Source organism: Manis pentadactyla, chromosome 4 (genome assembly GCF_030020395.1).
Source record: "Manis pentadactyla isolate mManPen7 chromosome 4, mManPen7.hap1, whole genome shotgun sequence".
Classification (NCBI taxonomy): Eukaryota; Metazoa; Chordata; class Mammalia; order Pholidota; family Manidae; genus Manis; species Manis pentadactyla.
In genome coordinates this window covers 34151857-34170237 of record NC_080022.1, presented here as the reverse complement: position 1 = coordinate 34170237, position 18381 = coordinate 34151857, and the positions used below count along the sequence as shown (strand labels likewise).

The 18381-nt window shown below is 48.3% G+C and overlaps 1 protein-coding gene across 6 annotated transcripts in view; it reads right to left on the bottom strand.

Moving 5' to 3' along the window:
- The window catches only part of KDM4A (lysine demethylase 4A), a 39521-nt gene that overhangs the window by 9992 nt on the left and 11148 nt on the right, over positions 1-18381 (bottom strand). For 4 of the 6 annotated variants that reach the window (XR_008996986.1, XR_008996987.1, XM_036892806.2 and 1 more), the window contains exons 9-16: positions 17737-17987; positions 16865-17064; positions 15423-15847; positions 6962-7082; positions 2865-3046; positions 1527-1731; positions 1010-1086; positions 254-309 (exon numbers count right to left, since the gene is read on the bottom strand). Coding sequence is in view for 4 of the 6 variants with exons in the window: in XM_036892806.2 (XP_036748701.2) it covers positions 254-309; positions 1010-1086; positions 1527-1731; positions 2865-3046; positions 6962-7082; positions 15423-15847; positions 16865-17064; positions 17737-17987 (1517 nt within the window). In the remaining 2 variants the exon portion in view is untranslated. The remainder of the gene's footprint in view (positions 1-253; positions 310-1009; positions 1087-1526; positions 1732-2864; positions 3047-6961; positions 7083-15422; positions 15848-16864; positions 17065-17736; positions 17988-18381) is intronic. The other 2 variants (XM_057500127.1, XM_057500128.1) reach the window with 2 other exon arrangements.

Sequence of the window (18381 nt, the reverse complement as noted above, 5' to 3'; positions counted from 1 at the left end):
CAGTCTGAGCTCCTCCAAATGCTGGATGTTACTTACATCTGTGCCTCAGAGGGGAAGCTGTAGCTGGGAAGGTCTGGGACTGCCTGACTTCCGTTGGCATCCCATTTTTAAACTTAGTCTTGGAAACACTATTCCAGTTCCAATGTGTTTCCCAGTCCTCATCAGTCAGTTTGATGAACAACCACTGCCCTCTCAGTACCTCTGCACACTGCTTCAGAACTGAGCATTCAGAGCTACTGCTCAGAAAACTCACCTGTCGTCATTTGCTCTCTGTAGGGCTCCTCCTCGTAATGAGCATAAACAGCAGTCCTGCCAAGAAGGCGGGTGGAGGAAAAGCAGTTACCAAGTCATTAATACCCAATCTGCTCTCCCCTTGACTACCTTTGGCCAACTGCAGCCTCCACAAAAAAAGTGGCCTAAAGGTATGTGGGGCTTCACCTACACAGCCAGTGTAGTCAAGACTCCCCTGCAAGAAGATGGGGTGGGAGGACCCTGGGGCTAAAACGCACGCAGTATTCGCCTGACTTAGCATAAATCTCTTCGCTGTTACTGCTAATAACAACAACTGTCAAGCAGTCACAAATGACACTCTGCTCAAACTGGCAGCACTACTGAAGACAGGGCTCTGCCTGCCTCCTGTGTGGGGTACTGCCAGGTTCCAGCGCAGGGGTGATGATGAGAAAGCTATGAAATGAACCGTCCAATCCCCATTCTGATACTCCAACCCAAAGGCTACCTTCTTTAAAAGGGGTGGTTTGCCCACAGGCCCTCTACCTTGGTCCTCATACAAAAGAGCAAACACAGCCTCCAGACTCCATTTATACCCTGCCACAGGAGGCAGCAACCACTCCGTCAATAGGGATTTATGCTGATAATACTCACTTTCTGACATCAGTGTGTACCTGGCCCTATGCAGATGACTGGGGATATAAAGTCCATGTGAAACTGTCTGGCCCTGAGAGAACTCCAAGTCTCACAGGGAAGACAGAAACAGTGTGGACACACTCACCTCCTCCAGGGCATTGGCCAAACACCTAGAACACATCCAGTCTTCAGAAGCCTTTGCAGGGGGGACCCCATAGCAACCTAACAGGAGCACACACACACATGAGCAAATTAGACCCAGAGGCCAGAGTCGGAATGTAGACTTGTAACCCTTTTCCAGACTACGTCCCAAGGCTACAAATCTTACAGAATTCTAAAGTCAGGGCTCCCATGGTTCATGGCCCAAAGTCTGAAAAAGTCAGAAACCGTTGATTCACTGGTACAAACACCTTGTGTGTAGGGGGACTAATCCCCTCCTGGTATTTGCAACCAAGAGGACAGCACAGAGCTGAGCATGCAAGCATGCACCCTGGGGTCCCATAAAACTCAGACTCAACCCCGAGAACACATAAGCAGTGTCTGCAGTGGAGGACTAGGGAGGCCACTAGAGGCTGGGGAGAGGCCAATAGGAGCAAGGACTTGCTGGGACAAGCCCCACAGCCCCTGGGACAAGACTCAGAGAAAAGGTGAAGGGTACTCACTGGCGTGGACCCGAACACTGCACTTTTTGCAGGAAACCAGAATGCTGGTGCCATCCTCCTCAAGGTAAGGGGTAGAAAGGTTGATGTCCGTACTGCAGCCAGTTGAGGTAAAGCACATTTCTGGAATCAGTGGCTTGGTCCTCTGCTTCTGGGGGGCTAAATCTGCAGCATTTCCACAGCTCTGACTAAGGCCTCCAAACTCAACCTAAGGACAGAGAGCAAGTGCACACCTCAGTGAACATGAGCCCATGTTCTCTGCTTTCCACCTGCTCCATCAGCAGAAAGCTGGCTCTTACGGATATGACTATGGCTACCGCTCCCGGGTGCATAGCCATTATCCCAGAGCTGCTAATTGAAGTTACCTCTAATGACTCAAATTCAATTTCTCACGGCAGCATCAAACAAAGGCCTCTAGGGACAACTGAGAAAGGGGAGCGAAGTAAGAGGCAACTGGGATTTCAATCTCTCCAAACCAAGTGGTAATAAAATGCAGAGATGTTAGCAAGGCTGCTATCATGGGCTCCCCTACGGGCTGCATGTGGTGGCCTCTGCCCAGGGAGAGCACCCAGAGCAGGTGTTCCTAATGGGCCAGCACTGATTTCCTCTTGTGGTCTGTGTCAGCAAGTCACCCAAGCTGCAACACTGTCACATGGCTGGAGCCCCACCTGTGACTCCTGGCTCGGGGCCCCTTCAGGAAGAACATTAGATCCGTGTGTGTACTTCCACTGGCAAACATCCTGACAGCAAATACCTGCTGGCTCTGCCACCAGATGACACTATCACCCCCCTGCCAAAGAGACGGCCCAGAAACATATAAACTCCAAGCCTATGCCACTCATGAAACTCTGAGCCCCACTCAGTAGATCTGCTGACAGTACGGCGAGGCCATTTACTTCCTTCACAGGTAAGGGTACAAAGAATGCTTCAGTTTTGCTTTTTGTCAACAGAAAAAAATAGTGATTTACTAATCCAAAATGTGTTGGTCTGAGGTTCCACTCAGACAAGCAAGAACCTGGGGCTCTGCCAGGCTCAGTGGCAGCCATGGTACTTTAACCACCATCAGGGGACTGGTTATTTCCATGCACCCTTCCCCTGGTGAGGGCCAAGGGGAGCAGATAATCCCCCAGAGCCAGCCCCAGCTCTTCTCCAAAGTGTTCTCAAGTGACAACCCACACTGCTGAGTCGTCTGCCTGGAGAGGCCTGACCAGTATGTGGACGGAGCAGAGACCACCAGAAAAACATGCCTTTCCCAAAACAACTGGTGACAAGCTATGTACCCTCAGTGAAACCTGGCTTCCCTCTGACTGCTGGCCCTGGGTGAGTGGACAGCGGACTTACCTGATGATAAGTCTGAAAGATCATACAGACGGCACAGTGAGGGGCCTGCTGGGCCATGGTCTCATTGAATTCCTTCTCGGCCTCAAAGTTCGGGGGTCGGTTCTGCCACAGCTGGCTCAGGGGCTTGGCCCAGGCCTCTGTCTCCTCAGCCTCCTCCTCAGGAGTCGGCTGCTCAGATGTCTCTGGAGGAAGAAGTAGAGCATGAGTCAGCACCAGCCCTGCACATCAATGGCTCTGTCTGAAGAGCAAATGAGCTCAGCCAGGACTCGACTGAACTCAAGATCCTAAGGGGGATAAAGACAAAGGGCAGAAGGGATTTTCAACAGACTCCTTTAATACTCAGATGATGCTGCGGGGAGTCCTGCCTGTAGCCCTTTCTGTGGCCCAACTGACTCTTGGTCTCTACTCTTCCTTCTTGCCCCAAGAGATCATCTTACTCTGCTCTTCTCTCCTCTAACAGCTGTCAACATTCAGCCCCTCTGCCCAAGGGCCACAGTGTTTAACGCCATCTTGCCAGAAACTGTTATTTGCTATCATCTCCCATACATCAGCATGTTGAGTCCTAACCTCTTAAGAATTTTCTCTTAAGCTGCACTGAAGGGAAACAAGGAAAAAAATCACAGGCAAATGGCAAGGCTCAGTCATTTTTATATCATGGTCCTTCGTCAGAACTTCCTAGCTCCCTCTGGGAAGGTCAGTGGGTACCTTCCTTTTCTGGACAGGGCTTACCCACTGCCTGGCTCTGCCTCAGAGGAAGGCACAGTGTGTCCAAGATGAACCCTCTTCCCAGCCACAGGATGTAACCCCTTGAGTCTAGACTAGGGTCTGGCACACAACAGCCCAAAGGCCAAACCCAGTCCACTCAGGGAGCTTAGAACTGTTTTTACATTTTTAAAGCATTCGGAGAAAAAAAGGAGCATATGTGACAGACACAAGGTCTATAGAGCCTGAAATATGTACAATCTGGCCCTTCACTGACCCCTGGTCTAGAAGACACATTTGTATCTCTTCATTACTCTAGACAGCAGAGCCTATCACTACTCAGGCCTCAGTACTGCCTGAGGAAGGAAAATCCCCTCTGGGTGCATCTTCCCAAGAGAAAGGGGCATACTGCTGGATGGAAAATAAAAAACTATTTATAAACCATGATGGAAATAGTAGATGCACATTTTCCATTTCTCCACAACTCAGTGAGAGAATGGCATGGCCTACACCTCCTCATAGAAACAGGGTCAAGGAGGTAAGGAAAATCCCGTAACTCTAAGGTTACAGGTGAAGAAAAGCAATCTTTGGTAAAAGTAGCAGCAAATACCAAAATCAACTGATGTCTGCCAGGTGCTCCCCAAGTGAGGGAAGTATGAGAAGTTTTAATTGGCAAGTCTTCTTTAGTAAGTGTGTCCAAAGAAAGGCCCAGGTGCAGAGCACATGACAGTATCCTAGCTCTGTGCCGCCCCACCGTGCAGCATGTCATGGGATCACCATCCAGCCATGTGTGACCACCGGTAATCCCCAGCTCCAGCACGTCCAATGATCCCACTTTTTCCCAGACAGAAGTGCTTTTCAAGAGGCCCTGGAGACCTACACAGAGCAGCCCAAGGAACGCTCCGACATATACTTGCATGAGGTGCCCACTTATTTGTTCATTTCTGGAACTCCAGCTCCGTGCTCAGTGAAGATAAAGAGCTATCCGTTCAGCCTTTACAGTCATGTTTAATCTAAAGGATCTGGCAGCTGCCATGTGTGTGACCTCAGCGAAGAATACTGTAGTTTAGTGAGGCCCTGCAGACAATTAAAATTAACCCCTACAAGCTCCATCAATCAGGCCCAGACAGGAACCATGGTAGCAAAATTGAAACAGCTGTTTTCTGTACCCTGGCCAAAGTAAGAGTAAGATAAACGGAAGGAACAGAAACAGCCTCACAATGACAGCAGGAGAACTAACACACTGACATCTGCTCCTTTTACAAAGTCCTAAGTGGTCAAAAGTCATTCCACTTAGGAATACTGAATGATGAGGGGAAATTCCAACAATCAAATTTTAGTTTACCTATCTAAAACTTTATTGAGCTGTACAGTTAGAACATGTGCATTTCACTGGATACGTTACACCTCAACTGAAGAAAAGTTGAGGTGGAGGGACATGTTGGACTAAAGGAGATCAAAGAAAACTTCCACATATCTGACCTTAGTTTGGTTTATACTGGCTTAAAAGGAAAAAAGCAATAAAGCTTATTTTTGGGACAAGCACAGAAAAATGAACACGGACTGAAGATTAAAGAATATTAAGGAATTATTGCTTATTTTCCTAGGTGTGGCAACAATAGTGTTTATATAGGAGATAAGCCTTAGAAGAAGCCTTTCAGTATCCCTGAAGTGACTTGATGACTCCAACTTACTTTCAAACAACAGACTCAATGTGCATGTAGCACATATGTAAGCAGTGCCCGTGGAGGGACGGTCAGCAACTATGGGGACACAGTAAACACCTGCTGAACAGACAGGCAAGGAGCATGCAGCTGTTCTTACTCTTTCAAATTTTTCACATTTGCAATTTATCATAAAAAGTTGGGGACTGAATATTATGATCTGGAATACATTAAAAAGACAAACATGGACAAATTTAATTTGTGACTGGAAAAGTCAGGAAGGTTACATTAAAATGTTCAATGGTCTCCTTTACAGGGTAATTGTTTCCTTTTTAACTTTCCCAATTTTCTACCCCCTCTACTGCTTTAGAGCACTGGAGGAGAAAAGAATCATGAAGCTAGGCTGTTACTATCCAGGAGCCTGAACCCCACCTGGGCTGGGCTGGGCTGGAGGACTTCCCAAGACTCTGCCTCAAGGTCTGACCTACCGCTGACTGTAAGATCTCAAGAGACTCTCCCCTACGTAGCTTCTCACAATTCTACCAAGGGAAAGAGTGGAAATAGGCATTGATAGATTAGAAAGGATTAGACAGATTAGAAAGGAAATGTGGGGCCTGTAGGGCAGAAGAAAGGCTGCTGAGACTCTGGACTTTCCCACCCAGCCACTGGCACCAGGAAGGGCAGGACAGGGTAGGAAAGAACATCAGTCAAGAGCAGCAAGGGACCCAGGCACTGACAGAGGCTCACTGGCACTCATCCTATCGGATCTCTGGGCTCTAGACAGCACAGGAGGACCACGCTGCACTGATGGCAAGAGTCCTTGAGCTCCAGCCACACACTTCCAATTCTGCTCCACATCCTGCCTACTCCCCTTCTGTCTCCCTCATGGGACTCTCTTCTTCCTCTGGTGTCCTAACAGCCCTGCGCCACCCACCAAATGCCCTCATCTACACTAACAAAGGTACCCAGTACCACCTCTGCACAGCCCCAAGTCTATACCTTTCAGACCCTGGATGCAGGTTTCCAAAACCCAGCCAAAGCTACAAGCCAGGGAAGCACTCAACTCATGATTCTTCCTTCTCTGCCACCCTCACGGCGCCACATCCAATCACCGAGTCCAGCTGGTGATCTCCTCCCAGCATCTTCACTAGATGCCCTCCCCCATCCATACCACCATGACTCTGGTTCAGAGCCTCACATCTCACAGAACCCATGACAAAATGCCATCTGCTCCTCTCAAGCCATTCTCAAGATGCAGTCCCTAGGAGCAATCTTCCAATGTAAACCTGACCGTGTCACTCCTCTGCCTCAAACACCTCAAAGGCCCCTCCACACCTGGTGTGGGGGGAGAGAGGGCTCACAACCTAGGAACTCCTCCAGTGCACCCACTACTCCCTGTCCTGGTCCTTTAGCTTCAGCCACCCTGACTACTTCCTCTAATCTAACTTCCTGTTTCTCTTCTCTGTGGTTACTCAGACTGGCCCCTCTGCCTGGATTAGGGTCTCCTCTCCTTACATGTGTCTACCTGTCAGTCTGCCTGACCACCGTGAGAGCTTCTTGAGGGCACAGATGTATCCAAATGAAATCCTGCCCTCCTTATGGAGTACCCAGGGGAGAGCTGGGCCACAGGCTCACCCCCTGGCCCTCAGCGTGGCTTCCAGATGTCCTATCAGAGCAAGTCCTAAGCAATGAGTTGCATTCCTCCTGGTGGAGAGAGAAAACCACACTTACCATCGTCACTGACACAGTCCTGCAGCACAAGTGGGTGATGGCGGGGGAGCTTGCTTAAGGGCTGACGACGGCCCTTAGACTTCTTATTCTCCTCCAGGGAAAACATGTACTCATCTGCAATCTGGGCAAACCATAAGGAGAAATCAAATTCGCCTTGCCTCCACTTAGGGACACAGCAGAAGTTAGTCTTACAGTGAAAACCAAGGAAAAGGGTGAGCACAGAGAGGCACGAAGAAAAACAAAACAAAACACCGAAAACAACTGTCTTAAAAAAAGCCACAATGGCAATGCATGCAAACTAGTCTGGTAAGTGTGGGTCCTGATCTCAGCAGCAATCTGAAACAAACATACCCAAAAACAAACCTACCCCAGCTCTAAAGGAGAGCCATGCTCCCTTCTTTGAGCTCAGTCATGAGACTGCATCTGACAGCCACAGAGAAGCCCAGGTGACCCCTTCCTTGGGCCAGAAGGCCAGCAGCACCTATTACAAAGTACCAAGCAGCTGGGCCATCCAGGTTTGAAAGGCTAGATGACAGCCAACCGAGTGAGGAGCAGCTGACCCACTAATAGAAATAGGCCAACTTCTCCTTGTGCACTGGCAAGACCTCAGCTCTAGCTATTGGTGTTCACTCCTCAGTTAGTTTCCTCTCTGCCAGGTGAGAACATCGGCCAGGACAGAGAGCACATCTCCAACTCTGGCCCAGCTACAAAAGGAAAAGTTGATGTAACATAGCTCTTATGTAATGTCAGAGCAAATGCAATTAGGTTTAAGTTGTACAGGACTGAGTTCGTAATACCCACATAAGAGTTTCTTTCTAATCAATGTATTTAAAATTTGGTTACACTGACATTAGGAAAACCTATTAAGTGAGAAAATGAGGCCTGCAAGACAGTCACTTTGCAGCTGTGACAGAAACCAGTGCCTTGGAGTGCTACAGAGAAGTGGCCCTACGGCAATGCCAGCCCAGAGAAGGAATGCCAAGCCTATGGACTCCACGTGCCGCCACACAGAAACCCAGACCTTAAGGCCCACACTCAAAATGTCAAGAAAAAAAATCTGAGCAGGCCACATCCAGGCAGAAAAGAGCCTGCTCTTCCAAACATAAATTTAACCACAAGTTCCAGTGTCCATTTGCCCATTCATTCAACAAATATTTACCGGACTCTACTGCCCAGGGAAGGAAGAAGGTGTGCAGAACTGGACTAAGGATGTGGTCCCTGCTTACACAAGACATGCGGACAGCAGTGTGCTGGAATATGGCAAGGAGGGGACTAGGGACCTTTTCTTCCTGATGTCCACAAAGACTTAGATGATCACAGACTTCTAATCAGATCTGAATTACAGTGACAGTCCAAACCAACCATTTCCAAAATGTACATCAAGAAGGCCCCTCAAGAGCCTCCATTCCAAGTGAACAAGCTGGCTCTAGGCCCCACCTCCGTTACAACCAGGAGAGTCCTGCTTTTGATTTACATTTTCTAACTGAGTCAGATTTCACTTAAAGAAAGGGTTCTTTGGCTGAAACAAACTGGAAAACCCATGCTCAACAAATCTACTTGATACTGTTGCCATGGAAGTATAAACTTCAGGTAAATGCACCCCCACGTATGTATACTACAAACTATATATTCTGGTGCACATTTTAAAACAAAAATAGCCTGCAGAAGGATTAAGATAAAAACAAAGTTCCATTACTTTATTCCTGCACCCCCCAATAATCTTGCATTCCCCGACTTTGAAGACCTAAACCTGGGAGAGGACAGATATTAGGAAGCAGAAGCTGAATAAAGGAACCAAACGTGATAGGGATTTCTACCCTGGATCACCAAGGAGAGGTTTAAGGGGACCCAACAGATGAATGGGGACGAGTAATAAGCCAGTTAAACATGCTGTCCATGACATACAATCCACATCTGGAGGGCCTTCATTCGGAAATACCCAGAGAGCCGAGAAGAAATTCAGCCTCAGGGTTCAGAAAGGAGGTCAGAGCAAGAGCTGTTCATCTGGGGCCCATCAGCATCAGGTTCAGAATTAGAATTGTGGGAGTCAATGAGATTACTGGTGGAAGATAAACTGAACACCGAGCCTTCCAGGACAGGAGGAAGAGAAGAAAGAAAAGGTCAAGACCAAGGACACACAGAAGCAGAGGAGTGCAGAAAGCAAGGAGGGGAGGGCCTTGAGGAGGGGAAAGCCACAGGCCGAAGAACACACAGAGGAGCTGAGCAGGAAGAGGCCCTTGGGCTCAGCACTGGAAGGCGCAGGGCTGTTTTATAAAGCTAAGTTCCAGTACATAGACAGTAAGGAGCCAGGGAGGGAATGTATCACAGAGACTATTTTTAGGATCAAGAGAAGGAACAAGATCGAAGCTTGAGAAGGAAGTTTCCTCCAACTGTATTTTAGAATAGAGGCTACCCAAGTATGATTCTATAGGCAGAGAGGGTAGAAGTTTTTGACAGACATTAGGATATCTGGAGAGTATAATGGTCCCCCCAAAATGGTCACTCCTAATCCCTGTGAATATGCTATGTTAACATGACAAAGGATCATTAAGGTTGCTAATCAGCTGACCTTAAAATAGATAATCCTGGAGCATCCAGGTGGGCCCAATGTAATTAAACAGTGCCGAATAATGAAGAGACAGAAGAACTGGTGTCAAAGCAATGAAGTTGGATGGAGAAAGACTTGGCCAGATGTTGCTGCCTTTGAAGATGGAAGGAAAGGGCCATGAGCAAGGAATGTGGGAAGCCTGTAAAAGCTGGAAAAGGCTCTCCCCCCAGAGCCTTCACAAAGGTACACAGCCCTGCTGACACCCTGACTTAGCAGAGGGAAGCCCATCTTAGAGAGTTTTCAATAGAAGAACTAGAAGCTAATAAATGTGTGGTTTTAAGACTAAGTTAGTGCTAACCTGTTTAAAGCAACAATAGACAATGAGTATTTGTAGGGGTAGGAGGTGGGAACAATTCATTTCAAAGGTCTAAGCACTAAAGAAGTACAGAGGTCAGGACCAAGGACGCCAGAATACAGGCCTGGGAGAAAAGGCTACCTTCACGCCCACCCGTTTCTTCAGAGTGACTCCTCTCCAGCCAGCACATGTACCACAGCTGCAGGCCGCAACAACAGGCACGACATCGCACCTCCAGGAGCTTATGACCCACCCAGAGGGAAACTTGGTGACTTTTCCAAGACTTTCCAGAGACTTGGAAAGTCCCTGCCCTTTCCACTACCATGGTGCAGCCTCTGACCAAAGGACAGGTCTATTCGGGCATCTGAGTATCTGCCCACATTTTCTTGTCTTCTGGCTCAACCCTCCCCCTGCTCCATGGCATCCAAGTCCTTCCTCACAGTGCTCCTTCCCCCGCAATGTGCTCCCACTTCTAAGTTTCCTCAGTATGTAACAGGAAGGGCGGACTGCAAGCCCAGGTCAACCAACCAGCTGTGCGAGCCCAGGCAAGCAGCAAGCCACTGCTTTATGGGAGTAGCAAACGCTGCCCCACTGGACTTTCTGTGAGGATGGGGTGAGAGAGCATGGAGGGTCTCCAGGCTTCTGCCTTTGAAACGGCTGGAGCTCAAAGGCTCCCACATTCTCTGTTCCCCCTTTTAACATCAAGCATCCAGGTCAAAGTCAATGTTCCAAAGGGGATTGTTCTGTACAGAGTTCTCACTCCTTGTTTTGAGAACTTTTTCCAAGCAGCTTAAACTAACAAAAACTTTTGTGGCAGACACACTGCTGTGGCTCAGTTGGCAGCTGATGGAAATTCTGGGGCTTTGCTACCTCAGCAGTCAACCAGGGTGCTTTACCAAGGCCCTTGACACGGTGGCACATAAACTGAACAGCAAGAAGTCCGAATTGTACTTCAGGGGGTGCTTGAAGTGGGGGCAGGTGGGGACTAGGTGCTCTTCAAACCCAGCTGTTTCCAAATATAGATACAATGCAATTAGACCTCTCAAAGGATGCCTAAGTGGTTCAGCTTCTGCCCCTTGCCTTGGCTGCCAGTCCCCCATTCCACCCAACCAGATAATCTGTTGTCAGATTCTTACTCAAACTAAACTTCCATCCTTTCCTTCGGCATTTATAGAATGCTCATGAGCCAAGCCCTGGGGACCATGTGGTCCCTCAAAAAGGAAGGCTGAATGTGCACAGGGCCTGGCTTCTAGAAGTGTATCTCCACCAACCTAGATGACCACACTGAGGCCAAGACAACATCAGACAAGAAGCCGAGTACTGCAGGGTTCCAAAGGGAAATGGAAGTAGAGGGAAATGACGAAAGGTTTCTGGTAGTGGCTTTTGGAAAAGGCTGGGCTCCAATAAGCAGAGGACTGTTCCAGGAAACCTGGGGAGACAACTCCTTGTCTCCTCCCACCTCAAAGCCTCAGCAGCCTGGCAGCAATGGGAATGTGCACTGAAGGCCACCAAACTGCACGCTGAAAGATGGCTAAAGGGATAGACTTTGTCATGCATGTTTCGCCAAAATTAAAAGTGAAGAAACTCATCTGCAGCCATTCCCCCCGTCTCCAGCTCTGCTGGAGACCCCACTCCCTCCTTCCTGCTCAGACCTCCAGGACCCCTCCTCTCTGCCCACCTCATCTCTACCCAGTCACATTCCCCAGACCTCCCTCCTTGCCTTCAATCCTGCTTCTGCCTGGCTCTGGACACACCACCCTCTCCTAGTTCCCCCAAACCTTTGGCTGCTCTTATCTTCTCTGTACTGGGCCCTCCACCTTCACCCACACTGTGAAACTGTCTTCACACTTCACAGGTGAATTCTTCCATGCCCACAGACACCCTCCTCTGACTCCCAAACCTACAGACCCCTCCTGGGCTTCAGGTATGTGTGTATACATCTCCATAGCCTACCTCACAGGTAGGTCACACTCAGCATGCCCCAAAGAGCTCCCCTCCTAAGCCACACTCAAAAGAGGTTACTTTTCTTGTAACCTCCATCCTCCACTGATGCACCACTATCCAGCCGGAATCCCAAGTCAACCCCCACACTGCCCCTCATTCACACCCTGGCCAGCCCCAGCCCTGTGCTCCTGCCTTCTACATAGGTCTCAACTCTACCTCCTGCACCCCATCACCTGTCCCCATCACCACCACACAGCCCAGGTCCTCACTACCTCTCTTTCAGGCTAAAGAGACAAGTTCCAAACTGATCTCCCTATTGTAAATATTTTTTCCTTCCTTTCCTTAAGTAGAAGCATTTAATTATAAAAATGTGTTAATCATAAAAAATATTCTAACAGTTTATAAATGTAGGAAGTGAAAATCATCCATAATTCCATGTTCAAGAGAATCTCTTCTGCTTCTAATTTTGTCTCCTTCCCCGCAAAATACCTTTATACTGCTTCCAAAAATGTTCTTCCAAAACATCAGTGCAAAACTTAACCCCTTCATTGGACTATCTAAAGAAAAGCTGACACAGTACCTTGAGGAAGTCAATGGGGGATGTAGGGAGAGCACCACCCTAGATTAAAGTAGACTTAAGAGACATAATAAACAAAACTGTGAGACCAGAATAAATCCTGACTCAAAGAAACCTACTGCAAAATACAATTTTTTTAGACAACTGGGGAAATTTGATTATGGACTAGGTATCAGATGACGCTTAGAAACTCTTATGATTTTGTTAGGCATAAGAATAATGGCAATATGATTAAGAAAATACCCATGTTTTTAGAGATATGCACTGAAGTAGAGGAGAATGACTCGACATCTGTTATTTACTTTAAAAAAAAACTTGAAACACAAAAGAAAGGATAGATGAAGCAAATGTGGCAAAATGCTGACAAATGCTAGGTCTACGTGATGAGTTTTTGTGGGTTCATTGTTATTATTCCATATGTATCTTTATGCATTTCGAAATGTATTATGGAAATCTCCAATCTCCCAAAATACATAGCGGGAACCTTCCACAGTTCCCCACACCACAAGTCTGAAGTCAAACTGCTTCACAGCCAGCCCTCCTGATCTGGCTCCTAACACCCTGCACCAACACCTCCCAAGGCCTCCATTCCCATATGCCCAAGACAGACAAAACCACCACAGACCCCCATATGCTCTGACCTTGGCATGAGCCACCATGACCATCTGGAATACTTTCTCCTCTCCCAGATTCCCTCTCCACTTTCATTCTCGCCACCTGACATACTCCTGGCTAACCTCCGACCTAGTTAAAATGCCTCCTCTCTGCAGTCTCCCTCAACTCCTCACCTCAACCCCAGGATAAGTTGCTAACTCTTCCACTTGTGCTACAATACTTAACCACAAAGTGCTAGTATTATTTGCTCACATCTGTCTACTTATCCAGACCACGAGCTCCCTGAAGGCACAGTGCTAGCATGAAGTAGGCATGCCACCAACGATTACAGAGCAAAGTAAAGAGGCCAAGGAGGCAAAATATTTTGAGAGACTGTGAAGTAGTTCAAAGATGCATGCCAGAACATCAAGGGCTGAGGGGAGAAGACGGTTGGTGATTCTAGAGTGGAGTAGGGCGTTATTCCCATCACGGTACAGCTGAGAAGTCCATGCGGAATTTAAAAGGAGCCAGGAAGGCACTCAACAGTTTGAGCAGGGGAATCAACAAGAGACACATGTTAGAGAGAACCCTCCTTCTCCCAGAGTATTTCCACATAGAGGGATTCCTGGCTTTTCTCCCCACTCTTTGGATGTTGGTGAGCTTTGCTTAGCTGGGATCTGACTTTTGCAGGAGTGTACTCTGGTCTGTCTCCTTGACTTGCGGAAGGTGAGTGGGAAACTGCCACCAGAGAGAGGCCTGTGTCATCCGGGATTGCCTGAGACTATATAGGTAACCTGTCCAGTTGAGGGTAAATAAGCAGCAGGGCCATTTGGCCACAGGTTAAAAGCCACTCTCTTCAATCATTTTAACAAGTAACAAAGAGACATTCTGATTTCCCTATGCCTGTCTACTGTATTCATTATTTAACTGGTTCCTAGTTTGGAAGGAAAAAAGATGGCTGTTATTTATTGGCTCCTCCCAGCAAAAAAAAAAAAAAACCCACAAAAAACTTGACTCTGTAGTAACATTAATTTAGCAGTAATATATGGTCTGCACAATGCATATTAAGTGTTTAGTATATGGTAAGTCCTTGCTATTGTTTGCTACTTTTATGGTTGTGATTTCAATTGGAGGCAAGATAGTCAAGACAGTGCAAAAGGAGGACGGAGTGGCCTGTAGTGTGCAGCGTGAACAAGAGGGCACAAGAGCTTTGTGAAAGAATGGGCCAAATGTGCTGAAGGTAATATAAGGGATCCTGGTTTCCAAGCTGAAAAGCTTTCTCTTGTGGAAGCCGCCATAGGACAGCAAAGAGAGCAGCCATCAGAAGCAATGAGAAGGGACACAGTCGCACCCACCGTGAGATGGAAGGAGGGACATTCACATGGAAAAAGTCTACAGAAACTGAGCCCTGAGACTCTGAGAAGACAGAAAGCTATATGGGTATTAAAGACAAAGGTACAAACCAACCACAAAAAGACACTCCTAGAAAACTGGAGGGATTTTAATAGAGACTAAGTGTCAGCACTTTCAGCCAAAGAAAGATAAAGCCAACATGACAAACAGTGGCTTTTGGAAAGGGCTGGGCTCCAATAAGCAGAGGACTATATTGATGAGTATTCATCATCAAAAGTTAAAGAAAATGTATTTTTCCAAAGTAAGGGAATGGGGAATAAAGACCTTCAGCACTGTCTTCTACTAGCCGCCAGAGACCCCACCCCATCCCGGGCTGCAACTTGACCCACATAAGCTATGAGGCTAGGGAGTAAGAGCAGGTCATCTGGCTAAGCCTGGGTCTGGCTGATCTAACCCAGCTCTGGGATATGCCACTCAGACCCATCAAGGGACTTTTTACACAAAAGGAAGAAAACAGCTTTTGATGATAGCATGTTTCAGGAGGAAGCCTAAACACCTTCACATTTACAGCTTTAGGAATTCATCCTGGTCCCCAATTCCAACAACAATGTTACACTGGGAGATGAAGATTATATAGGGAAGAATGGTGGGAGAATTCCCACTGGAGTCTACAGGGCAGTCAACATTTCTAAGGCAAAAACCTTTGAATTTTAGGGTAAGAAATGCCATCTTATTCTCGGCCTTTAAACACCTGGGCTGCATTCCACTGCCACTCTAAACCCAAGGGCCTCTAAAGGCAAGGAGTGTTGGAGGAAGCATCCAACTCGGCGCTAAGGGTTGCTGCCTTCACTGAGGACGCTGTGCAGTTCTTTGTAACAACACTCACACAGAGAAAAGAAAAAAGGAACTCCCAGCAAAAAATAAGCTGGAAGGCAGCCAATGCCATCTGGCTTTCTGCTTGACACAAGCACAGGACGGAGGCCCATTCCGAGGGGTCTCCTGCCAACCTGGACACCTGCAGTGCCCACGCCCAGCACCCCAGGACCCCTTCCAGGGTAGCACCTACCCGCCCACTGCCCCGAGCTCATACCTCGGCCAGCTCCCGCTCGCTGACACTTCCGGTGGCGCCCCCTTTCTTCCTCAGGCATGGCTCTCCCATGGCGACCCTGTTGTCCCCTTTGGCATAGCTGTGCACAGTGAGAACTCCCATTTGCCCTTGGGCTCGGCAGGATAGAGGCTCACTAGTTTCTGAATCAGAAGAAACAGAATCCTGTGAAGAACTGGAGCCCAGGCTACATGACGACTTCTTTTTGGAACCCGAGAAGACAAGGCGTTCCCCTAAAGAAGCAGGATTCACAGAAAGATCCAAGGCAGCCACTTCTTGTTCCTCCTCCTCCTCCTCCTCCTCCTCCTCTTCTAGTTTGACGTTTTTAAGCTCTTCAAATTTGACTTCAGTAGAGTCAGAATAATCTGAAACACATACACATTGGACAGAGCCAACTTCTTCCTGCACTTCTGAACTTGACGTAAAGCAGAGAGAGGCACAAAGAACACGGACAGCGTGTGAGGCCTGGCTGTGGCACGTGACAGGCCCTATGTGACCTGGGGCTAACTGCTTAGCCTCTCTGGGTGTCCAGTTTCCTCCTCTGTTGTGTGAAGATACTACCACCTATCTCCAGGGTTCTTAAAGAAGAATGCTGTCTACACTGCAATGGGAGCATAGCCTGGCACACAGCAGACACCCAGGAAGTGGCAGCTCCCATTTCCTCAGAATTCTCCCACAGGAAATAAAGGCACCCCAGCTAGAACATCTGAAGAGAAGGCAGTCTGGCCCCTGGGCGTGAGTTCGTAGTGTCATCAGGCTGTCAGCAGATATACAAAGGTATCGTCTGCTTCGAGATTCTACAAGACTGACCTGAGACTGACACAAGCCCCTCCCTAGTAAATCTACCCTCAACAACCATTGGGGTGACTTACTCTCATACTCTATTTGGCCATACCATTCCCTTCCAAAACTGTAAGTGGCTCCTCAAGTCTCCAAGTGAGCAAACTCTGAAGATGGCAGGCGGTCCCTACCTGCTCTTACTGCTCTTACTCTAACCCTATCTCCTGGTAACTCAGCTGTCTTTCATCTACCTCTATATTCAAATGACAGAAAACCACTACCAGTCCCCTGAGTCTGTGTCATTCACATCCCTGTGCCTTTGCCCCTGCTATTCCTCTCCGGGTTCCCTGTATCCACCATTCTCTGTCTGCCTGGAAAATTCCTACTTATCTTGTAAAAGCTGGCTTATTGTCACTTCGGTGTTCTCCTGACCCCTCATAGGCAGAGGGAGGGGGCTTTCCTCTAATTCCCTAGTCCACCCTGGGTCCCCATCCAAAGCCCTCCTCACACCGATTCAAACTTCAATTATACTACCTGCTCACAGACGGGTCTCTCCCATTTCCTACCTGTGCCCCTACCCTCAACATGGCATCTAACATAGAAGAGAACACATTTAGGTGTAGGAAAATACACCATAACCAACTAACCTGGGAAGGTAAGACCGTCCTCGACTTGCCGCACAGAGCTATGGGTGGGCCTCACAGGAGCAAGGGCAGCCTGGCACTCCGTCATATCATACTGTCCGGGACTCAGCTCCTCCTTGGGGAAGAGCTCACTCTGACTCACCTCCTGCGGTATTTCAAGACAAACTCGGTGCCTCTTTGTCCCTATGCGGTGCTTGGCTAGACTGCAAGGAAAAGGGCAAACTTTGAAGAGCCCATGTATGCATCCACTTACACACACACAAACACATCCACACACAACTTAAAAAGAATGCCCCCCCAGCCTGTCAGGCCTGCTTTACGCTTCAGTGCCAGCTCTTGTCTGTGGGACCTGAGACAAAGGACTTCACACTCTGAACCTGTCACATCAATGGAAAACTAGGATTTCACCACCCCTCACAGATTTGATGAGACTTAAAGTATACAGAACACCTGGCATGGAGTAGGTCCCCCATAAGTGCCTCCTTTCTGCCACACATGGCCCTGGATAATCCCTCCCCAGGACAGACGCTCTGGCTCTGGCTCAGACAACGCTGTATGACTTTCACCACACCAACTCCCTGCCCTTATGAGTCTCTTTCCCATCACCACACTCTTTTTAAAAAGCTCTCATTGAGGACAAGAAATGTGACTTTTTCCGGTGGAAAGGGAGCCAGGCCCATGCACGATTATGACCCTCCAGCAGACTACAGTCCCACATATAGCTGCTAGCATTCCTGAGTATCAGTCAAAAGGGCTTCAACACACTCACTCAGAGGAAAATTCACTCAGCTGTACATCAAACGCCCCACTTAGGAATGGGAGCTGCCCAGACAGCTCTCCCTCACACAGCCTGGCCCAGAGGGCTGCTGGGTTACCTTCTCCTCAGGTCGCCCTCCTCTCCGTCCTCAGCCCCTTCCATGTCACCCTCCTCTGGGCATGCCTCCTCACTCTTGGCTCTTGGGAGCAGTTCGCTCTCCTTCAGAAACTCAGCAGCTTCCGGCGTGGGCAGAGTATGGTCAATAACTGTGCTGTCCTTTCCAGCTTTCCAAAGTTTGTACCTTTCTGGCTGGAACTTCCTCACAAACACATCCATGGAGATCTTCACCATGTCCTTTCTACAGGAGCACTGCCACAAGCAAACGGTATGGCTCCCAGTGAGCACACCTCAGCTGCTCCCACCAGACCCCAGGCCCCACCTCCTCCAAGTGGAAAAAGACACAAGACAGTTTAAAGCCAAACTGTTTGGGTTCACCAGCTGAGGCATATTGTCCTTGCAGAGCCTTCAAACACGGAGGGAAGCAGGGAAACAAGGGCAGAAAACGCATGGCACTGGGCTGAGTCCACCTGGGCTCTAACCAGGGTGCATGGAGAATCATCGGGGATGAAGCTCTGCACTTGGTCCCCCTTCCCTTTGTTATCTATCCAAGCCAGGAACACATCTGTGAGGCTACTCCTGGTCAAATGTTCAGCCCCACTGGTTCCCTAAAGCAAGTAAACCCCAAAGAATTTCTCAATAGAGA